A 22,364-nucleotide genomic window follows, 5' to 3' on the forward strand; every position below is an offset into this window, starting at 1 on the left:
TTGTAGGACCGGCTTTGAAATCGCATGACAAAAATATACACATTAAAAAAAACTGTATCACCAACGTAGCCTGGACAACATTTGCTAGTTAGATGAAGTCAGCTATCTCATCTTAGCATATTTATATGCATATTTATAATTATACGCTTCTTGGAGTGAGTGCATACACTCATGAAGTTTAGTAACTTCCGGTCACTGCAACAAGCCCAGGTACAGTTTACCGACGGATGGGTGCAGGACCTTGAACTGCACCGTGTAGAACGAAAGACCATCGTACGTATCATAAGTTTACCAGTCTCACAAATCGTCGTCATAAATACACATTCCTTAACCGTTTATTAATAGGACCTTTGAGCTCAACGGTAATTAATTAGTAGTGGAAATAATTTCTGGTAGCATCACAGAAATGTAGCAGTGACAATAATATTGTATGCTGTAATCGTACTGGGCAATTAGTGATACAAAAAACCTGTTTTATCCTGTGAATAAAAGTATATGTTTTTGTCAATGTACCATAATAACAGAATCGAAACGCAATATTGTGTCAGGACAATTCACTATTTATGCACAATAAATAAAGGAGCATAGCGCGACAATTTCTGTTCAGCGCCAGACTTGCTTGTAACCTATATCACCAATTATGTTATGAAAGTGACTATTAACTACTAAAAAACACTGACCTTCGTGTAAATGCTTGGAGCAGACTAACCTGTGAGCTGGAGTGTTCTGGGATGTTATATTTGATCTTTGAATGGCTGCAATCCAGGCCATCCGTCGCGTCTTTGTTACTTCGGAAACATGGCTTGAACAATTTCTCTTCAACGACGTAATCCGATAACAACCGATCTCTTTACCCGTCGGCTTCCCGTGGCTGTCATGCGACCGGCTATTGCAGTTAATAATACAACAGCTTCTTGACATTTTTGTGTTTCTTTTTATCGCTGTGTGACTGATTTTAATTGAAAGCCTGCGTGCGCTAGTACCGCTTGCCATGAGTTCCCAGAATCCTTTGCGGTTCTACCCGTGAATGACGTCACATTTTCAATCTCTATATAATATGCATGTTAGATTTTATATTTGGGGTAAAATATCAAGTCTTTTCAAGTAAACCGGTTCAAGTCCAATTCAAGTCCCAAGTCATTGGTGTAAAAGTCCAAGTCAAGTCACAAGTCTTAGAACATTTTTTCAAGTCAAGTCTAAAGTCATAAAATTAATGACTCGAGTCTGACTCGAGTCCAAGTCATGTGACTCGAGTCCACACCTCTGGAAATGAGATCAATAAACCCACGACACCATATGCATTATTAGCAGGTAGTAAAATAACATTAACAAAGGGTTTAAATGGCTAAATCTGAGATAAAACAACACAGATATAAAAAGTTCTGACCTAGTGACAAAAAGATATAGAGCAGGTCTTCCTCTGGTGCTGCAGTGTGTGTAAAGATACAGGGAGGACAGCTCACGTAAAGCTCATCTATAAGTGCAATTAAGCAGAAATCGAGCCGCTGGGAGCCAGGGGACCTGTGTAGTGATATCACGCATTTCAGTCCATTAACCTGCTTCTAATGAACTGAGTGTTATTGGGGAAAACTCTTTATTAATCACACCGGACTGAGGTGACGGTCACTGGTTCATCGTGTACGTCAATACCCTTCAGCAGGGCTCCAGTTCGGTGTCCTTTGGGGAGGACAAACAATCTGACGATACCGTGTATGATGTGACAACGTGTGTGAGGATCAAATGCATTCTAGGAGATCCACAGCTCAGCATTAACCTCCTCAGTTACCATATGACAAGAGTTGTTTTTGTTGTGACAAGTGCAGTGTGAAAAAAGATCCAGTCTTTCCCAATCAATGATTTTCACCCACCCACAGTGATGATTATATTTAATGACAGGGTTGCTGGTGAGAAGTACCCACAGAGTTGTGGTGGATTAGTAATGCTGTAGGCTAAAAAACTCATGTCAGAAATACTCACAAGGGAATGGAAAACACTCAAGCCCTCACACAAGTGGGACAGATGCTTATTGTTGTGTAACTACTGGATATTTAGGTTTATTGTAACTTATTTAATTATATGTTGGATCAACTGAGTAAAGAGAAGGTAACTGAAAGAGGGAGATGCTAGAGAGGTGGGAAGAAAGTGAGATAAGGGAGGGGGTAAGAGAGGGAAACAGAGATTGGAGACTGGAGAAAGAGGGGGACAGGCACAAACACATGGGTAGGGGAAGGGAGTGAGGTAGAGGCAGAGTGTGTGAGAGAGAGAGAGAGAGAGAGAGAGAGAGAGAGAGAGAGAGAGAGAGAGAGAACTGTTAAAACGTCTGTTTGCTCTTACCAGTCTCAGCATCGCTCAGTTTCTGCAGGAGGCTGCAGCTCCATCCCTCCAGGATCTCCACTGGCACCAGTGACCAGATATGATCTACCCACCACCCTGTGTACCCGTTTAACTCTGAGCCGGAATCGCTTCATTTTTGCATGGATGATAACAGCCTTCCGCATGTTCATGGATTTCTCACACCATATGTAATCTGACTCAAACACTGGATTGGTGAGAAAAAAAGAAAAGACAGTAGAGTATCACTCCAAGTGGTTTCCTACGTTTTTTAGGTCTGTGGAAACAGCACTTTAGTCAGGCATGGGCATGGGACCGTGCGCCAGCCGAATGGGACCGGGTGCAGTAGGAAGAGCATCTTCCTGAAGGAGGAAAAGCCCGTCTTCGGGAGTTTGTTCTTCTTACCATTAACAATTTATATTCTTTTTTTTTCTTTTTCTTTTTTTCCTGCCGGGGCAGGGGACTGTGGGTTTTACGCGCCGGAATGATGCGTCCCAACCGAGGCTTCATCCTGCTCCTCCTCAACGGAACCGCTTGTTTGGTAAGAAAAGAGTGGGAGTGTGCAAAAAGATAAAAGAAAAAAGTCACGCCGGGGTCTTTATGCGTCTTTCTCCGAATTACCTCAAAATACCTTCTGCGTCAGAATATACCGTAGAGTAGGCTACAAACTTCCAAACTCCGTGATATACGCTAATTAAAGGGGAAATGTTTGCGCAGACGTGCGTGGATAGCAACTGACAGTTTAGATTAATTTGATGGAAATGATAAATTACGAGACGTGCAGGTCATTTGTGCTTCTTACAAAGATGCAGAGATAATCCTCGACTGCTGCACGACAGCACTGTGTTGACCGCAAACCAAATTCTGCTGATGTCTGGTTTGTTTTTGTTTTTTGTATCACTAGTAATTGTTAAGACAATAACATTCACTCTGACCCCGCTCGTCTCGGGTACGCCGGGCGCAGTGTCACTATTCTCGGGGGACACTCGTGCTGGCAGCGTGCGGAGCGCACCGTGCCATCGGTGTTTGTCACATATCTGTTTTACTCTGTGCGTCTTTGGAGCCGCTTCAGTCCTCAGCTCTGTAACACTGTCAACAAACACTACATGGCCATTAAAAAGTTACAGTGTTACAAATTTATGATTTACTCTATCAATTGAACTCCAAAATATCAAACGCAAAACTGTGAATCAACTGAGGAAAAGTTTATTTAACCTTCCGTGAAAACCAGGCGTTAAAAAAATGCATTATACACAAGATATAAGCCACATTTCAGCACTCTTTAAATTATGGCTTTGATTTGATATAAGCTGTAGCACCTTTACACTACAGGGCCATGCCCCAGGGTTCTTGTGTGTGAAGTGGTACAGCAGAATCAGCAAGACAAAAAGCTTGAATACTTTTTCATGTGAAAGATCCACAGAAAGATAAAAGCGCTGGTTTGTTTTTGTAGTCTTTGCTGTGAGAGCTCTTACCTTATTGAACGATGTGATTAAAGACTGAATTTATACAGTAGGTGAGGAGAAATTTATGAGATCTAATTCAGCAAATTAATGCTAAATTGATTCATACACAACACTCCTGCCAATGGATATGTAAACACTGAAGTTTCTGTAGCTTAAATAATACTTCCAGCATTGCATAACCTTACAATTTAATTTGGATCACCCACTCCTCTTTCATGTGCGCTTCTAGATTTATTAAAAAGCAGCCTTTAATGAGAAGTCAGCTCTTAAATCGCATGAGAAAACTTGAAAACATCCTTCTGTTCGGAAACCCCTAGGCTAAGGGGAGCTCAGTCATCTCAGGGCCCAGGGAATGAGCCAGATCCAAAAAAAAACCATAAAAACATGAGTGACTGAAATACTGAAGTGAGGTTGAGTGGCTGTTCAACCCGTCTGTGACGGCATTCCTTCAAGGATGACCTTGTGGTTTTCATATTAAGGTATTATTCAGATACTCAGAATAAAGTGATAGCTCTTTTGAGGATCTGAGGTCTAACAGACATTGGTTTTAAGTGACTTAACAGACTCAGTGATATTCTTGGCTGAGACGGAGCTCTTTCAACGGATTCTTCTGTTCTCTGTGAAATATGAGACCACACGCTGTCTTAAAATATGGGGGACGAGTGCCTTTTCAGCTGTTGTATAACTAGATACAAGAGTGGGGATAATAGGCTTAACACTCACTTGTTGTTTTGGTTCTGGAAGCGTTTTGTGAGCTGCAGGGCCGCAGCCTATTGTAACCCAGAAGGTCTGTGGCTAAATGATAATGACATTAATTAGAGCATTTTTTTCTCCCTCTCGCCAGACCATGTATCTATGAAAAACGTACACGGCCTCCCTCAGCAGGGAATCTTGGGTAATTCATTAGCCCTGTGACATTGATAAATTATGGAGCAATTAATAAATTAAGTAACTTTTTATTAAGTAATGGAGCAGTGATTAATAATTAAATGAGCCTGCTATGCATTAAAAATTTGATTTGGATGATTTCTGTTGTAATAGCGCTGCAATTTTCAGAGAGGGTTCAGTCTCAAGGGATCTTTTGCAAATGGCTACTAATACAGACGACTATTAACACAAGGTGCCACTCTGGTTGTTGTTTATGTGATGAATGATGTGTTTCAAATGTTAATTATTCCCTGAATTTGAATGAAGGGTTATGAATAATAAAAGCCATCTCAGTTGTATAATTGACTGCTTGAGAAATTATGTTTATTTTTGGCAGCAGTTGGAGTTATTTTTCATCAGTGAAGCTCAGCAATCTGACTGCATTTGTTTCACTAAACTAAATCGCTAGAGTGAATTTTCTCAAGATAGTCTATTGAATACTTAGGATGAAAGTGAGTCAGCTCTAATGTGAAAATGTTTAGTTTTGGAAGGGCAAATAGACAGGTAAGAATGTAAGAATGAAAGAAAAGAGATGGAATGAACCAAGATATTGGTGCTAAAAAAGGAGTCAGCTAAACATCTGCCTCAGAGGTTTATACCCCTAATTGACAGTCATCACAGATTCTGTGTGATTTTCACAGAATTACACATGTTAATCCACTTGTAATTACAAACGCAGCCGTGTGGATGAACCAGGGTTGATGGGATGAAATCTCAGACCAGCCAGTGAAACCTGGGAGGAGTGAGGTCAACGAAATGTGCAGCTCTCTCTTTCAACAATCTTAAGAACTATCAATAAAGGCATGAAGTGTCCTCGAAAAGGGCATTGAACTCTGATACTCCGGTGAGCTGCAGAATTTCTTCTCTGCAATTGTTTGAAGAACCTTGTGCTTTTAAATGCATTACTCGCATTCAACATGGCACATTTGTGTTATTTTAGACTTGAAAATGCAAACCTAACTATAATTTTACTGACAAGGAGAATTTCGTCTCTACAGTTCAGTAAATGGAGATATTCAAAATGAGCTTTTTGTTAAGTAATTTTGTGCTGTAACCTTCATGTATTAAAAATCTCTGGGGGAACGTAGGCTTGACTATTTGTGAATCACAGATGCTCTTTCTCACCAGATTTTTCTGGAAAGGGTAGCCCCAGGTAGCCTTTCTGTGGCCGTGAGAGACAGAACCGCTTTATGCTCACACTGATTGCTTTCTGCACAGATGAAGACACTGGCCATCATGCTTGATAACTGAATTTCACTTCTGTAGCTGAGCACCGAATGTCACTTTTTACAAATTGAATTTCTGTGGAGACATTCACACATATTTCAAGGTCTACATGCCACACCGTTCCCTCTGCGTGTAAGTAATTTAAAAAAAAAAAAGAAAAGAAAAGAAAATGTGACACTTTGAAGAATTCACACTGGGAAATTGGGAAGTAGTGCTGTTCTGTTTTCTCTTTCTTAACTTTTACTCACACCCTCCATTTGACTTTGCCATCAGCAAGGAAACACTCACTCAAGACGGCGCATCAATTAATAACAAATTGTGCTGTTACATTTAAAGCTGGAGAGCCAAAATCACTTCTGTGACAAAGACAAGATTTTACATCACAGAAGCATAACAGCACAAAAACTGAGACAACAAAAGACATTAAATCCAGGCAGCATTTGCTGTGTCTGAAACAGCAGAAGACAGCATGGTGCGACAAACGCACTCTGTGCAAACCTGAAGATTTGTGCGTGTAGTTAAAGAGCAGAGGCTGCCTGACGCTAATTCTAACCACATCAGACTCCTCTCTCCATTCTGGCCTGTCACAAACTCTTAAATTCATGTTTCTTAGATACCTGTCCTCCTAGCAGGGTCACTGACCTTGTCCACCCAGATACATACCACCTCATCTTGCGAAACAAATAGAAGAAAACTCAGTCCGATGCTGCATACATTGCATGTAGTCACAAACGTGCACAGCCGCACCAGACCGAGCTCAGTTTTTTTCAGCCTTCCCGCTCTCGTCCTCTTTGCCATCGGTGTTGCAATCGGCACGTCAGAGCTTATAAACTTTCACTCTGCGCCTCACATCCCACGCAGATGCTGGAAACACAAAAACTCATTCATAATTGTCAAATTTCTATCATAAGGGAAGGTCGGCTCTGTATCCATGCAAGCCGAGCAGTCTACTGTGCTGAGTGTATGTGCCGTATAGTTATGAATGTCATAACTGGGTGACGTGAAGAGGAAAATGATCATCTCATTGTATCTTTATCATCAGCAGGAGAAAATGTGCATCATGTTTTATCCATCAACGTAGAGGAAAATGACAATTCAGGTCATACCCTTCAAGCAAGCAGTAATTAAATAACCAGAAAAGTTTACTCAAATATCTAAACTTCAGTATCAATAGGAGTCTTTTTTATTCAGGAAACTAAAAATCTAATGGACTTGTAGATAATAGTGTTTTTAGGCTTAACCACTTCCACATAATTCTTAATTCTGGGGTAATGATAGGAAGATAAGTTAAACAATATCCCCTTGTTACTGATGAAAACAACATTTCGAGTTTATTGTTATTACAGCATCAATCAGCTTCAGCGTTTATTTACATGAGCTTCTGGATCTAGCACTATTTGTATTTTTTCCAGATCAGTTTGTAAAAAATATGCAGAGTACTTTATCTTTGCTAAGATTAGTGTCTTTTTATTAATAATGCATTTAGAAAAGTAATTGGTTTTCTCAGATAATTTAGGCATCCTTGAATATGGCTTAAATTTGATGTCTTTGCTTTTTGATTCTTATTCTCTTCTCGTCACTTTACCTGTGTGGCTCTGGCACTATTTTCCTCTTTGTTTCATTCGAACAAATTAAACAGCTAGGAGCAGTCGCAGAACATATAAACAACATATGACGCAGCAGCGGATGAGCAGTGCTGGACAATATTTGTAGCCTATTGCCTGCAGGGTAAAACGGCTTGAGTTATGAACATGCACAGCATGTAGGACCCCAGAGGTGCACCTCCTCCACCACCCCCGACCACCCAGTGAGCCCCTCCCACAGGCTCCAGGCAGCCCCATAGCAGAGACCCAGACAGACAGAGAGAAAGCACACACCCTGACACACTGACAGCCCTTCATATTGAAGCGCCAAGCTGTCCTCAGACAGAATACGTTGTCTCCTCAAAACCAGCACAATTTACTGTGGCATTGCTTTCTAGGAGACTGCAGGGAAGACAGAGCAGACCCTGAAAGAATATCTGTAGGTTTGTCTACTGGTTCAGATAGTGAAGTGTGGATTACAGTGCACAGCTTAAAGAAAAATGACTCGTTGCCTCGGGTATAATGAGTGGGTGTAACTCCCCGGGGAGCCAGATAAAGATGCGCATGACTTTAGCACAAAGGAATAACTAAGGATGGGAAAATCCATAACCGACATTTTAATTTCACAGAGCTTCTGCCTGAGCTAACAATAGTCAAAGTTGTTTGAATGTTTTCTGAAAATACAAACCGTTATAGGAAGTATCAATATAAAGTAAAGCTTTCATTGTTTTAAAATCTGTAGGCATCTCAGCAATAGTGGAAAAGGCAATATGGGACCAGGGGATTTGGGTTTATTTGAAAGGGGAACACTAGGCTGTCAGTGTAGTTTAACACTGAAGAAAACCAAAGCTTTCATGCTGACCTCATCATGGTGTTGCTTGAGCTGCCAGACCAGACTGAAACCAGTGTGCAGAAGCCCATTAATATTCTCATTTCTCTCAAAATCTGTAAACAGTCTGTTCTGCATGACTGACCATCTAGTATGCAGTTTACCAGCGTGCCGACCAGTGACGGTACAGTGATTTTCGGGGTCAGAGTGGTGCACATCTCCAGACAAGGCCTGCTGAGAGTCTATACATGGGGTTTCCAATTATAGGAAATGCACAGCCACGGGAATGCAGGAATAAATGGATAATGGGAATGTTTATGCAAAGCACATTGATTTCTGATTTTTTATTACATTGCTACATGAAACACCAATTTGAGGAGTTACACAGATCACACAAGCCATCTCAAAAGTGACACCTAAATGTCTATTAACTGCTTAAGCTAAGGTAACTTAATTAATCTATCCATTTTTTCAATAAAAGAAACCAAAATTGATTTTTAGAGAGTTTTATCATGGTCAAATTATTTATAGTTTACATTTACCATTTTATAGTTGCAGGACACTACATTAATGTTAACAACTGTCATTTGAGCAAGATATTATGTAAGAATGGTTTTTAAAAAAATGATGGTTAAATGTTCAAATATGCAAATCATATTGAAGTAATGCACATACTTTTCCAAAACAGACATTTAAACATTGAACAAAGCCAGGTTCCCAATTCTTCTTGGCACATTAGAGTCAAAGGGTTTCATAGAGGTGCCTTTGGCAATTTCCTTTCATCACTTCATAAATGTAAAAATGCTCTCAGTTATCACCATGGTTGTAGGAGTAAAATATACCATGAAGCAGGCTCTTAATGATAAAAAAATGAACAAAACAAGAAAATTATCCTCATAGATAGATAGAATAAAGCTCTATCTACAGGGCTACTTTACCTATAGCATCTCTCCTTTAGAAACTGAATCGTGTTTCTGTTCCTCTGGTGACATTTCCAGATTGTGTCCAGTCCAGCTGAGATGGACTGCAGAGTGTCAAATGTCTTACAAGCAAGCACTTGCGATCACGTTTCCCCTTCCTGCTTACATTTGGTTTAATCAGTTTAAACACTGAAAAGTCTAAATTCAGCTAGAAGACTGCTGAGACGGCTGGAACTTCAGACATCTAAGTGCCTGACCTGTTTGTCATATGTAAATGAGGTTTACATACTCACTTTAGCAGCTTTATGTGTATGCCACTCGTAATGCCAGACAGAACCTCAAAGCAGTCGGCTAGGCATGCGCATTTACCATGCTAATGTGAACACATCTAGCCCACGTATAAATTAAATGACAGTGACCCAACATATTCTCAGTTCAACCACAGCTGTCCGCTAATGAGAGAATCCCAAGATTCAGTACCTTTTTAGAGCTACTATAAGTGTAAAAGGAGCCCATTCACACAGTTACACACTTTCTCAGCTGGGAGTTGCACAGCTAAACCATTGTCTGATTTGGCCACTCAGCACCTCTCCACTGAAGCAATTTAACAGCCTCCCTCGGGAGCATATTAATGGTGGTTGTGCAGGAATGACAAAATTATTTTCATTTATATGGGTTCAAAAATTAACAGAAACTCTGTCGCACTGTATCAGACAACAGCCCTTAATAAAAAAGGGCATTTAACTGAGGGTTTTATGCCTCCATGAGACAATCCTGCAGTCCTCCCAGCCTTTACCAGACAGGTATGACTACTGTAGCAGTGGCTTTAATCAGCTGAGTCTCCCAGCCCTTGCTTTGGTCCCCACTCTGTGGGGAATAACTGGGGAGAAACCATCCCCTGCTGCCACTTTCCATCCTCCCTCGCACTGCCAACTTGTCGATATCTTATAATGTAAAAATTTGATAGCCAATTCAGAGTCTAGCTTCAGTCTGAGCATACAAAATGAGCCCAAGTCCTCTGGGACCGCACAAGTGAACATGTCCAAAATGGGCTGGAAAAAAGAAGGGTGGAGGATGCAGAAAGACAGAGTATGTTAGAAAAAAAATAGTTTCGAATAAAAACTATTCAGTGTATTGAGTTTGTTCACGTACCTCAGATCTTAGTTCCAGTGACCCCAGAGAAGCTGGAGTAAATTATTCATTAAGAGTCAAATGGCTTGTTTCTTGTGAAATTACCTTTCTCTCGCTCACCTCTTCTTGGATCTACACTAGCTAGAAGAATAATTAGTTATAAGGGCACAGCCATTTTCAGACTTTAATCATGTAACAGAGAAATCTCCTGCAGTGAGCATATTACATCTGGAGATGGGGAAAGGAGGCGCGGGTGGGGCGTGGGTAAGGTGGTAGTGTGGATGAAGCATTGACTAACACTTAAGAAATCTGAGCTGCCTCGGTCTTTAATTAAAAATTGATGTCATATTAGAGATGAATATTTCAACTCAACAGCCAGAGGAAAGTGGAGTGCTTATTGAACTTGTCAGCTCTGCAGGACAAGCACATGCTTAAGCCCCATCGGGTGGCCCCCACTGAAGGATTCAATCAATAAGTTTACTCTTTTCCAGCTCATGCATTCATATAACACGCAAAGATACATATGTAAGCTGTATGTCAAAAAACTGACACACTACATTCAGCTCAGGTGTCCCAAGAAAAGCTTCACATAAACCCTATGATAAACACTACCATGGCAATGCCATTTTAGCTAATAAGGCAATCCATTGCAATATTATCGTTCATTTTGACTGTTTGTTTCCCACTGATTGCATTTTTATTACATTTTGGTCCCTCCATTATAAAACATCTAATTCTTGAGCTGCAGAATGCGCCACTGTGTTCATGAGATCTGATGCTCAGCAGCAAGTGTACAGTCAATGGGATTTGAAGTGGTTTTAATGGGAACAAGTACATGCTGTGACCGAAAACAAAGCCTGAAGATCAGTGAGAGAAAAACGCACTGAAAACGCAACAAATTCTCATCTCAAAACGTAACATACGACGCCATATGACAAATTGTCGGTATGTTACGCAGTCGGAAACATGAGGAATGAAGCTACACATGTACATTCATTTTAGTTTCTCATCATTAATCGCTTTGGAAAACACTATCTAATATGATTAGGGATAAGATTATGATTAGGATTAAGGTTAGGCCTGGAATACACGGCTGGAACTTGTGTTACCGCCGGGAGTGTCATTCTATTGGATTCCATTCGCAATACGGTGCGTATCATGTCGACATGGAAGATTACCTTTCACGTTCCCATGGGATGTCTCGGGACGTGACAAATCGTCGGTATGTTACATGGGAATGAGAACGGTCTCGAAAACCAAGACAGTCTGCTGAAAGACAATAAGACGGGCGTAGTTAATGTAGTTTTGTTGCTACAACTCCTTTTTACAACAGTAGTTGATTTAATTATTTGATTTTTTGTTTTGAAAAAAATATCAGCAAAGCTACAAAACAGAAGAAAATGCCAAATCCTCATTGAGAAGGAAAAAAATCTGAAGTTGATTACCTAATCTGTTCGCAATAGAGATGTGAAATCCACGTATCTCTTCATCTGTGAAGTATATTTTGCAGGATATCTCCAACAGTCACAAGTTACGTCAGACTACTGTGTAGACTACTTCTTAGAAACAGTGGTCTATCACCAGTCCCTTACTTCTGTGAGTTATGGTGGAGATTTTACTTAAGTCACCCCATGATCTCTGCGCTATATTATGGCAACAGAGTGTTTCTGTCACCAGGGGAAAGGGGTTAAAATGGTGTACCTGTCACAGTAACAGGCTGATTATTGCCTGTGGAGCAGCCAGGCTTCTGAGGATCGCTCCCCTACCATACGTCCTGCTGCTAGAGAGGCTTGGGGCCTGTGCTCACTGAGGCTGAATGACTCACAATTACCACAGCGACAGAGCCCGCAGCCACCTCCCATCCTCTCCAGCCGTTTCACTGACTCACTTAGTGCACATGACAAATGACAAAATCACCCCGAACCTCCACCCCCTCACTAAGACCCGACTGCCCATCGCCCACACTTTGCATACAGTATTAAAGCTGGGATACATCTTGCCAAGCTTCATGAAACAAAACAAACTTACTCTGAGAGAAACTTCTGATTTTTCAAAGCAACCTTACACTATGTTACAATATATGGCTGGTTTATGTTGTATATTTTAGGATGACCTAGTGAACAATAAGACTTTGGTATAGTGGCTACAGCCCTGGAACAAGTGCACATTTTCTAACTCTTTAAAACACTTCTTAAAATTTTATGAAACTGATCATTAAAAAAGGCAAGGTTCTCACAGTACATCATCATCTGTTAGATTAGATTATAAATCTGAAAGCAAGTGGCTTATTTAAATACCCAAAGCAGATGGCATTTAGTGCTGGATTGTTAACAAAACAACGTTTTTGTTTCCCAAATATAAAAACATTCCCCTAAATTGAAGGAAAACGAAACTAATTTCAGTTATTCTACAATATCTTAAATCACAAGCTTCCTGTACTTTCATAGTTAAATGCAAAGGGGATAAGAATTGTAGCACTGCAATGTCATGTGCTACCATATAATGTGTGACTTCATTTACCTTTAAGATACATCATTCAACAGTGAAACCACAAACAGTAGTATCCATTTACCGCCAAAAACACAACTCCAGTTAAAGGCATTGTGTTTGGACTGGTGCTCAGAGTGTGTTCTGTTACTCTAGTAATCATTGTCGCTCTAACTCAGGTTTTCTTCAGGGCCAAATTAAGCTTATTCTTCCATTTGCCTTTGACAATGATGCTGTACACTGGATCTGACACTTCCAGCAGTGCCAGACATTTAAATCTTCTGTTTAACAATAACACAGCGTTTACTTCATCTCTACTCCTGCAGCCCAGCCTCTCTGACTCCCTAATGAAGACTGTGCAAAAGAGGGAAGGAGGAGGGATACTTTGCTTAATGTGTAAGCTACAACAAAGCATGTTGCAATATGTTTCTGCTCAGATACGAGCACTGGCACCATCTGAGAATTGCTGGCAAAGTGATGAGGATCTTAAAACAAATGGACAGTTTCATAGAAACTGTAGGACACCGCAGGGGCTCTTGAGTGCTATCTGGGGAGGCAGGCAGATTGCTACCCTCTGTGCCCAGCAGCCATGGGCTCACTGAAGAAGAGAAATCAAACACAAACTAGTCCTTCAATAGGAGCCATGGGTAATGGTATGTCATCAAAGTCATCCTGTCTAGCCTCAACTTTCTGGTCTAAAAAGAAAAAATGAGAGAAAAAGAAAAAAAACATAGATATGTTTGAAAAGATTTAAATCAATAAGTCTAAGCGCTTTTGAATTTTGGTTCATTATTAATGAGTTTGGGATTCTCAAAGAAGCTATCTGTTTCAAGAGGAAGGAGTCTTTGTCAGGACTGTTATCGGCCCCCATGGGGAGACTGAAGGATCTAAGCGGCAGTGTAGCGTAGCAGCAGACAGGTAACTAGAACAGAGGGCATCTGGCCTGTAACAGCCCCATGGGAATAAAACCAGATTAAGGGAAAAATGGTGTCCTCTCATCTGAGTCCACACACCAGACCACAACCACATCAGTGGGAATCCTTTCAAGACAGTTGAAATGCGATACACGTTGTTATGAAAGGAAATACATGTTTTTAGAGAGACAGAAGAATCAATATCACTGACTAACTGCAGAGCAAGTGAACAAATCTGAGTGAGCTTGAAAAACCTGCATAAAATGGAATAAAAATGAGTCAGACTTAATAATCCTGACTAAGCCTGTATAAGGAAGCCCTGGCAGTCAAGACAGTAGATGGATCAGAGCACAGACAGAGATCCATGCATTATGCATCATTGTAAAATCTCTCTGGGTAGAACGCACTCACACACACGCATGCACACACATACACAAACTTACCCCAGCGCTCGCATTTGCATCACTTATTGTTTGCATTTACCACAACTCAAAATTCACAGACGATGTGAGTGTGTGTTCCTTACTGTCAGATCCAAAGGACACAACAATTCTGGATACCTCCATGGCACATTAGACAGAAGCTACCTGTTAATAGATCATTACCATTGAATAATTACCCATTACTTTGCAAGCACATTCACACACTCATCACAAAGCTACTGCTGAGCACAGCAGCACTATGTTATCTCCCTCCTTCCTCTTCCCCTCCCTTCAGTTGATGTTAACATCTGACAGCTTTGTGTGTCTGCCGATACAGATTTTTTCTTTAATTTAAACACTGGAAGTCTTAATTGGACATTACACTTTATTCTCAGGCCCTCCCGTTTGCCCACCTCCCCACCCTCAAACACTTTGATCCTCCAACCAAATGTTTCGAGGCCATAACAGCTTCCCCATGCACTCATACCAGAGTGCTTAAAAAGCAAAAAGCTCACTTTAAAAAAAGAAACATAGCTTAGTCTCTACTTTCCACTGACATTTTTCCTTTAGGATTTTAATACAAGGCAGAAAAAAATCTTTCCAGGTGGATTATCTTGCAATTCAGTTCTGGCGAAAATGAATTAATTAATTCTCAACTTGGAAAAAATACTTTATAACAGTTAGTATGAAGGCAAATACTTGTGCAAAAACTCCACTGATTGTTGTAAGAAACAACTTCAGGACACATTTCCTGATTGCAGCTCTTCATTGTTTCAAATCCTTTGCAGAAAAATATCCACTTTCACATATATTGATTAAACTGTACAAGAACACAGGAGTCACAAATGCCACGTGAATTCATTTATGATGTGGATTTTGTGTTTGAATCTGTTCTTTGATCCCTCTGGCCTCCCAAGTAGCTGATGGAGCCTAGTAAACTTAGGGAATTACACTGCCTCTGTGAGAACGTGACATAAGGGAGTATTTCTTTCTCAGCGAAGGTAAACAAAAGATTTTAATAATAGCACTACGTGTAAAGTTATATAAATATATATAAATAAAACATTGATAGAATGTCAGTTAAAATCTCTCGAGGTATGAACAGTAAATTAAGTATTGATCAAACTGTTAATTTGGTTTCTGTCTACATTTTTTTCTACCTTGCTAATAATTGCTTCTACCTTTTTTTTTTCTCTGTTTACCTTCTCTGATCCCCTCCTCCACAATACTCTCCAGGTGGCACTGAGTCAAGAAGATGACTCCTCAAACTCCAAGAGCTCCTCAGATGACTCCTCCCAGACAGTGGGCCTCCTGGGCGGGCAGGCTTCGCTCTCACCCCTGAGCCGCTGGATGCTACACAGTAAAAGCAGAGCTGCTAACGCCACCTCTCTGGAGCTGCCCTACCACTCTCCAGTCCCTTTCTCAAAGCAGGAGTTTTCAAAACAGGAGTTCTGGGAGATGTTGGGCAGTGATCTGCTCAAACCCGACGCCTCGAACCCCAGGGTCAAACGCCGACCAATTGTTAAAACCGGCAAGTTCAAGAAGATGTTTGGCTGGGGAGACTTCTATTCCAATATCAAGACAGTAAGGCTTAACCTGCTAATCACCGGCAAGATTGTGGATCACGGTAACGGCACATTCAGCGTCTACTTTCGACACAACTCCACAGGCCAGGGCAACATCTCAGTCAGCCTGGTACCACCTGTCAAGGCAGTAGAGTTTGACCTGGAGCGCCAGAGTGTGGTCTACCCCAAGGACTCCAAGATCTTCAACTGCCGCGTAGACTATGAGAAGGTGGATCGCCAAAAACGCACCTCGTTGTGCAACTATGACCCATCCAAGACCTGTTTCCAGGAGCAGATCCAGAGCCACGTGTCCTGGATTTGCTCCAAGCCTTTCAAGGTCATCTGTATCTATATTTCCTTCTACAGTACGGACTACCGCCTGGTGCAGAAGGTCTGCCCGGACTACAACTACCATAACGAGATGCCCTACCTGCCTTCGGGCTAGAGGACCTGTAGGCGGGGAGGAGAGGCAGGAGGAGAGAGGAAAAGGGGGATGAGTGGGAGTGACTGCAACTCGTGAGGAGGAAACCAAGGCTGTGAATGTCATAGCGGCAGCGAGACACTTTAAAAAAAACCTCTCTGTAGCCTGACTGTTGTAAGATGTATAAACATATATGCAAAACATAAAGTACAGTATGCAGATAATGAGGCATTCGGAATGCTTAACTGCAGTATTCATTAACTGGACTGGTAGGGAAAAATCAAATACCGCCAACTTGCACATTCTTACCTCAGACCAGTTTCTATATGCCAACTTCTCGCCAGCTATTTCTCTCTTCCATTAAGTCATTTGTTAATGTTGTCTTAATGTCCTTTTAAACACCCTTTACAAAATTCTTCTTTTTCAAAGTCACAACGCAGTATTGTATCTTTGATATGATCCACTGGAGAGCTGAAGCAAAATCCAACTTTATAAATATGGTTAAGTTCCACACTGACTGAAACATACCACAGGGAACATAAATCATTTTTTTCTCATAAAGAGAAGATGAATGTAAAGTGTAACCAACCATAGGACCATTCAGGTTACACTCTCAGTCTTTTTAAAGGGCATATATTTAATGTGAGGGAACGTCCACCCCCAGAACAATGTTTAAAGTCCCATCTGCATTCTCTGATGCAGCCACCCTACCGTATCACTGATGTGTAGTCTTTACCTGCAAAATCTAATCATAATATATCCTTCAGTTACATTACCCCACTTCAATAAAAGAGAAATAGGAGGTGGAGAGAGGAAAAATAATAAAATTTACAAAAAAAAAAAGAAAAAAAAAAAAAGAAATTGCTCATTAAAGATTCAGGACTGGGGCTTAAGACAAGTTCAGTGTGAGGAAAATAACTAGATTCTGCATAGTGATAAAATTGGCCCTTCACTCTTAAGAGAGAAGGTAGGGGAGTGAAAGACGGGGAGATTCGGTGTGCTCTTTTAATTAAAGTGGAGAAGGAGACGTAGAGTATGCAGCGCCTTCTATTGTCCCCTCTGTATGAAAAAGATTACATTTTGTTGCCGTCAGGATTCCTGATTTCACGCCTTGATAACTTTGACTGTGTGAGGGAGATTGCTCTCTCACGACAAATACTGTGTTCACTAAAGTCAGCCCGTTATCTTGAATAAATGAAAATATTATCATAATAATTACATGTAATTTAATCTCCTTTAGAACTAATTATGGTTTCAATGAGAGGGCAAAATGTATTCCTGAAAATCAAGTCAGCGGGTAGGAGGATAAGAGGACGTTCAAAGGGATTGCTGTGTTTTTGTATGGCGGCAGCAGCCAAAGCTCAGCCCAGAATTAACTGCTCTCATTAAGATAAATGGCCACTGGCTGGCCCATCTCATGTTACTCTCACAAACAATATCAGTGGAGAGCAGCCACAATGGAGCTATGAATTAAATAGGGTGACATGTTGTGTGCTGAGAGGTTACCACTGTCCTGTTTATGAGGACACAATGCCTTCTTGGTTCATTAACGATGAACAGTCACAAGACAGGTGTGAAGAGTCATTAAACAGTGATATAAGATAACCAGTTTGATGCTAATGTACTGTGACATCAGTGATGTAGCCAGATCTGTGCACACACACGTGTGACTGCAACTGCACAGCAATCTCGCAAGTGGACCCAAGCAGCAGTAAAGTCACCATGAAGCCGTCCTCCTGTGGGGGGTAGCATAAGGCCAGACATAAATGCATCGCTCTGGCTGCGCTTTATGAGCTTGGAGAGCAAGAGTAGGAGGTTAAAAAAAAAAATTCGTCAGCTAAAGATAGTAACAACGAGCTGTACATCTGCACGTCAGAGCTGGATTTTTAGTTTAGAGTGGGGTGATTCTTCTCTATATGCAACACACAACCTGTGGCCCGGAGCAAATGTCAGCTGTGCACAAGCATGTCTGCAGGTGACAGATAGCTACACCACCCGCAGCCATTATAAATGGTGTTCATCTGTCTGAGTCAAACCTCTGTCTCCTTCTGCATGTTATTGTTTTATCTAAGCACATATTTCATAAATGCTTGGATGCCCTGCTTGTTGACAGCACACTTATCTGTCTGCTGTGCCTCTTATTCCATACGTTTCACAATCAACAATCACTGAAGGGATTTCCCTAAAGAGGCTCAATCAATCAGAGTTCCAACTATGTGAAAGCAAGCAGAGGCAGATTTTGATTCAGCCACATCACAGTTACAGTCTGAGCATCTTCTTCTTCTTTTTTTTGGAAAGCATTCACAGAATCCCAGTGGAACATTCAAAACAGGTTTGACAACAACTCAAACTATAGACCTGATACTTGTCTGAAAGTATACTTGTTGTCTTAAAGTCCTTTTCCTTGACTGGAGGAAGTTTCACCAGTTTAAAGTACATCCAGCAGCATGAAAGAACCACTGCCTTCTGCTCTGTTCATCCATTTCCTCACCCACCAGCTCTCTCTGCCCCTCTCCTCTCCAGACACCCGCATGTTACTCAGCCATGTGCCCCGCCGTCTTCATGCTGTTGTCTACTCCCCACGTGTGACCTGGCTGACTGGCTTCAGCCTCTGTACCCTCCCTTATCCTGAAGTTGAACCCTGCTGCGGGTAGTTCCTCACTACTGCCCTGCCTGCCCTCCAGCACACTGTGCTGAGCTGAGCTGGCTAATCTCTGCGAGCTTAGTGTCGAGCCAAGTGAACATCGGCAGCGAGAACTCCTGTCTCCCCTCTATCTGTTTCTCTCTATAGTTATATCCCATCAAACAAATGCGTGCGCACACACAGTCTTAAGATGTGCTGGTTTAAGTATTTTCTTCTCTGCTGTTCAAAGCAGAGTTCTTACATAAACCCCTGGAATGTGAGGACGTGAAATCTCTTCGAGAGCACGCCATTGTAGTGCCCATCACAGATACGGCCCAGTAACCTTGATATTCCTCTCCTCGTGTCCCGCAGGGCATCTGGAGAGAAGTTGGATACTCATATATGAAGGAATCAAACTGGTCAACATGAGCCCTCAACACTGTACCATTATAGAAAATATCAAGGACACATGTTGGGCTACCCACTAAGAAGAAGCTCCTCACTCTGCTCCTTACCGATCCTCTGACATCTACAGCAATACCCTCACAGAGACTCCACCCTCTCCGCCTCTCCGGGGCGAGATAAAGAAAGGCTGCTTGGCAAAGCTGAAGAGAAAGTCATGTCGCTATGGGACGATGTTGTTGGTGGCAGCAGCCTTATTGTTGACCCACCTGGTGCCAACAGATGTGGATTTTTTGGCCTTAGAGACTGCAAGACAACACTGATCCACACGACAAACATTAGTAACAAATTCAGACTGTCAAAAAAATAAATATACATATAAATAAATGGATAAATAACTAAATAAATATATATATATACATATATATATATATAAAGAATAAGAGTCCTCAGATCTGAATAAAGTTGTATTTAAATGTGGGTCATGAAGTGAAGGTTGTCTGTTTTACCTTTTTGTTGCTCATGGTTTTGTCATGTGGATGATATACTGTATGGATGAAATGATGGAATTTAATGTGGTTTTCAACATTTTAAAAATCAATAAAGTACACAGAAGTACTTGAGCCAATTCAGTTGTAGAGAAACAGGCTCCGGCATTAATATCTGGTTGTACTCTGTGTGTAGGAAGAGTGTGTCAACAATGCTGAAGTCTCTATTTTCTTGTATTTGCATACCCATACTGTGTGCCAAAGGCAAAGAAAAGATGTGACAAAGAATTTTGCCAAGGGCTCTTGCAGATTTATATGCAGAGAGAGAAAGAGGAAGAGGAAAAGAGAGTAAGGAGGAAAATGGGGTTGAGAGAGACCAAGGAAATATTTCAACTGGAGTGATGCATGAACATAACTTCATCCCCTAATTAGCCTCCTCTTTCGTTTTCCCCCTTCTCGTCTCTTTCGCTCTCAATTTCTTTGTTGTGCGTCTTCGCACTGCTCTTTCATTTTAAAATACAACTGACGTTACATTCATTCTACTTCTTAATTAAATCCCAGAGAACTGTTAATGAGGAGACAGGCTCAAATATTCGGCTCACAACATCCCTTTAAACACAATCGATTAAGGCATGGCTAGCGGCAAAGCCAGGCCCTCCACCCCATTCCCTCCTCACCTCTATGTTCCCATGAAAGAGCTGTGTGCCTCAGGATAACCTTGCCAGAAAGAATGAAAGGGAAGCAAATAAGTCAATGTGGATAGAAAAGAATAGCAACCTTATTTTAGAAGAAAGCAGCAATTGAGGTTAATTTTAAAACTTTGAGCAGAATACCGGGCCAAACAAGCACATGGACACATATGCGGCAGGATGTGCACGGACATATACGGGATGGAAAATTCAGGCAACAGTCACTGATAATACATATCAAAATTTTAGAACAAGTACAGATATTTTAGTTGTCTAAAGAGAAAAAAACATCAAGAGTATTGCTTCTCAAAGAGGAAAGGGCATTTGAGCATGAGTAATGAGAAACTGGACGATAGTCAATTGAGAAAATAACTAGTCGCGGCACAGGGAGGTGGGAGAAGGCGTGCAAAGCTTAAAATGATAAATAGACATCCAGAAAATAACCTTGAGTTATGAAAACGTGTGTCTGGGGGGAAAGAAAAAACCCAGACAAAATATGAAACAAGAGACCAGGAATGAAGACAACGGGGAACGGCACACTTTGTTTTGAATAACAAGACTATCAGGTCTGCAATTTTATCCTGTGGAGTAACAATTATGAGTCATTTTACTTCATGACCGGTTACATCACAAAGTGTAGTATAAGTGTAATAATATCCACTCTGCTAGTGGATATTGCAACTTACGACATCATCCCTTACTAACAGTGTTGACAGAGCCGAAGCTCAGGCAGGACGCGCTCATTTCTTCACACTTTGAAATTATCAACAGGGATTAGATTAGTACACACGCATGCTGATACACAAAACCAGAGTACTACTGATGGTTCTGATTTTATCAGTCGTCTGTTACTAATGTGTTCTCTCCTTGGCAACACTCACATCAGTCTGTAAATGGTAGAATGAGACTAATTTTCTCAGAATATCGCATTGGTTGAATTTTAATATTTTTTAAAATAATTTTAATGTCTTTATTTCCCCCAGGATCTCTTTTAATATCAAATGGACTTGATGGTTTTTTCACCCCAAGAAAAAACTAATCTGATGAAAAAAACATGCAAGGGTTGTAAATATGTTTCATTTTAAAAAAGACCATGTCTTAAATTCTGTATGAACACTCTCGCCCACCATTTGAGTGCCTGTAATCTTGTCTTACATCATGTTGGAGACCACAACTGCAGATCTTATAGAAACTGATTAGAGCTTTTGTTACCTGGATACCAACTCCATCCAGATGCAATTTATCATCATGTATTACCTCGCTGCACTTGCTGAATTTAAATGGTAAATGGTAAATGGCCTGTATTTATATAGCGCTTTACTAGTCCCTAAGGACCCCAAAGCGCTTTACATATCCAGTCATCCACCACTTGAATGCACTTGATGTTCTTTGATATTCTGGACTGCATGCTGGGGTGGTCATGGTCATGCTTTTACTACGGGCAGAAATGTAAAATGCAAATGTACACACGCACTCCTTTTATGCTAAGGAACACACACACACACACACACACACACACGCATTCACATAAAGCAGTTTCATGCCCCAGCATCCTAATAGTCTCTGTGCACTGCTATGCCAATCATGTAACCCCAGGTAGAGTGGACAAGCGGGTAGACCAAGTCTGAGCATCATGGGAGACAGGGTACATCAGACAAGGACAAATACAAGATCAGCCACTCAACACCCCAAGCTCCTTTCATGAGGGAGAACTACAGCTCCCCATCTGCAATTCAGTGTAAATCTACACAGGACTGGACATACAATGCAGGGCAAACACGCTCAACAGAGGCCAGAGAAGAGGCTGGAAAATTATAGTGTAGTGAAGGGGTTGAGGAAACAGCAGGGGGGTAGTTGAGAATGTGAAAGCTTGTTGCGAAAAAAGCACAGATGGCCTAAGGCTACAACATGGTGGGAGGAGGAAAGAATAACTGAATAA

The 22,364-nt window shown here is 41.1% G+C and overlaps 1 protein-coding gene across 1 annotated transcript; it reads left to right on the top strand.

The window, feature by feature from the left end:
• Nucleotides 1–2,314: 2,314 nt before the first annotated feature.
• On the top strand, nucleotides 2,315–17,084 carry LOC147333026 (neurexophilin-1). The gene is made up of 2 exons (XM_086289940.1): nucleotides 2,315–2,872; nucleotides 15,474–17,084. Exons 1-2 carry the CDS (start codon nucleotides 2,816–2,818, stop codon nucleotides 16,245–16,247), a joined length of 831 nt encoding a protein of 276 aa, XP_086146066.1. The 5' UTR covers nucleotides 2,315–2,815; the 3' UTR covers nucleotides 16,248–17,084.
• Nucleotides 17,085–22,364: the final 5,280 nt, after the last annotated feature.

Source organism: Aulonocara sp. 'chitande type north' Nkhata Bay, linkage group LG4, assembly GCF_057382095.1.
Source record: "Aulonocara sp. 'chitande type north' Nkhata Bay isolate Kocher_YH1m ecotype deep benthic linkage group LG4, A_spYH_male_GT1.1, whole genome shotgun sequence".
Classification (NCBI taxonomy): Eukaryota; Metazoa; Chordata; class Actinopteri; order Cichliformes; family Cichlidae; genus Aulonocara; species Aulonocara sp. 'chitande type north' Nkhata Bay.

Coding starts and splice junctions, on each gene's coding strand:
- LOC147333026 (XM_086289940.1), top strand. CDS start 2,816: ATGATGCGTCCCAACCGAGGCTTCATCCTGCTCCTCCTCAACGGAACC. Junction 2,873..15,473: donor TCAACGGAACCGCTTGTTTG/GTAAGAAAAGAG, acceptor AATACTCTCCAG/GTGGCACTGAGTCAAGAAGA.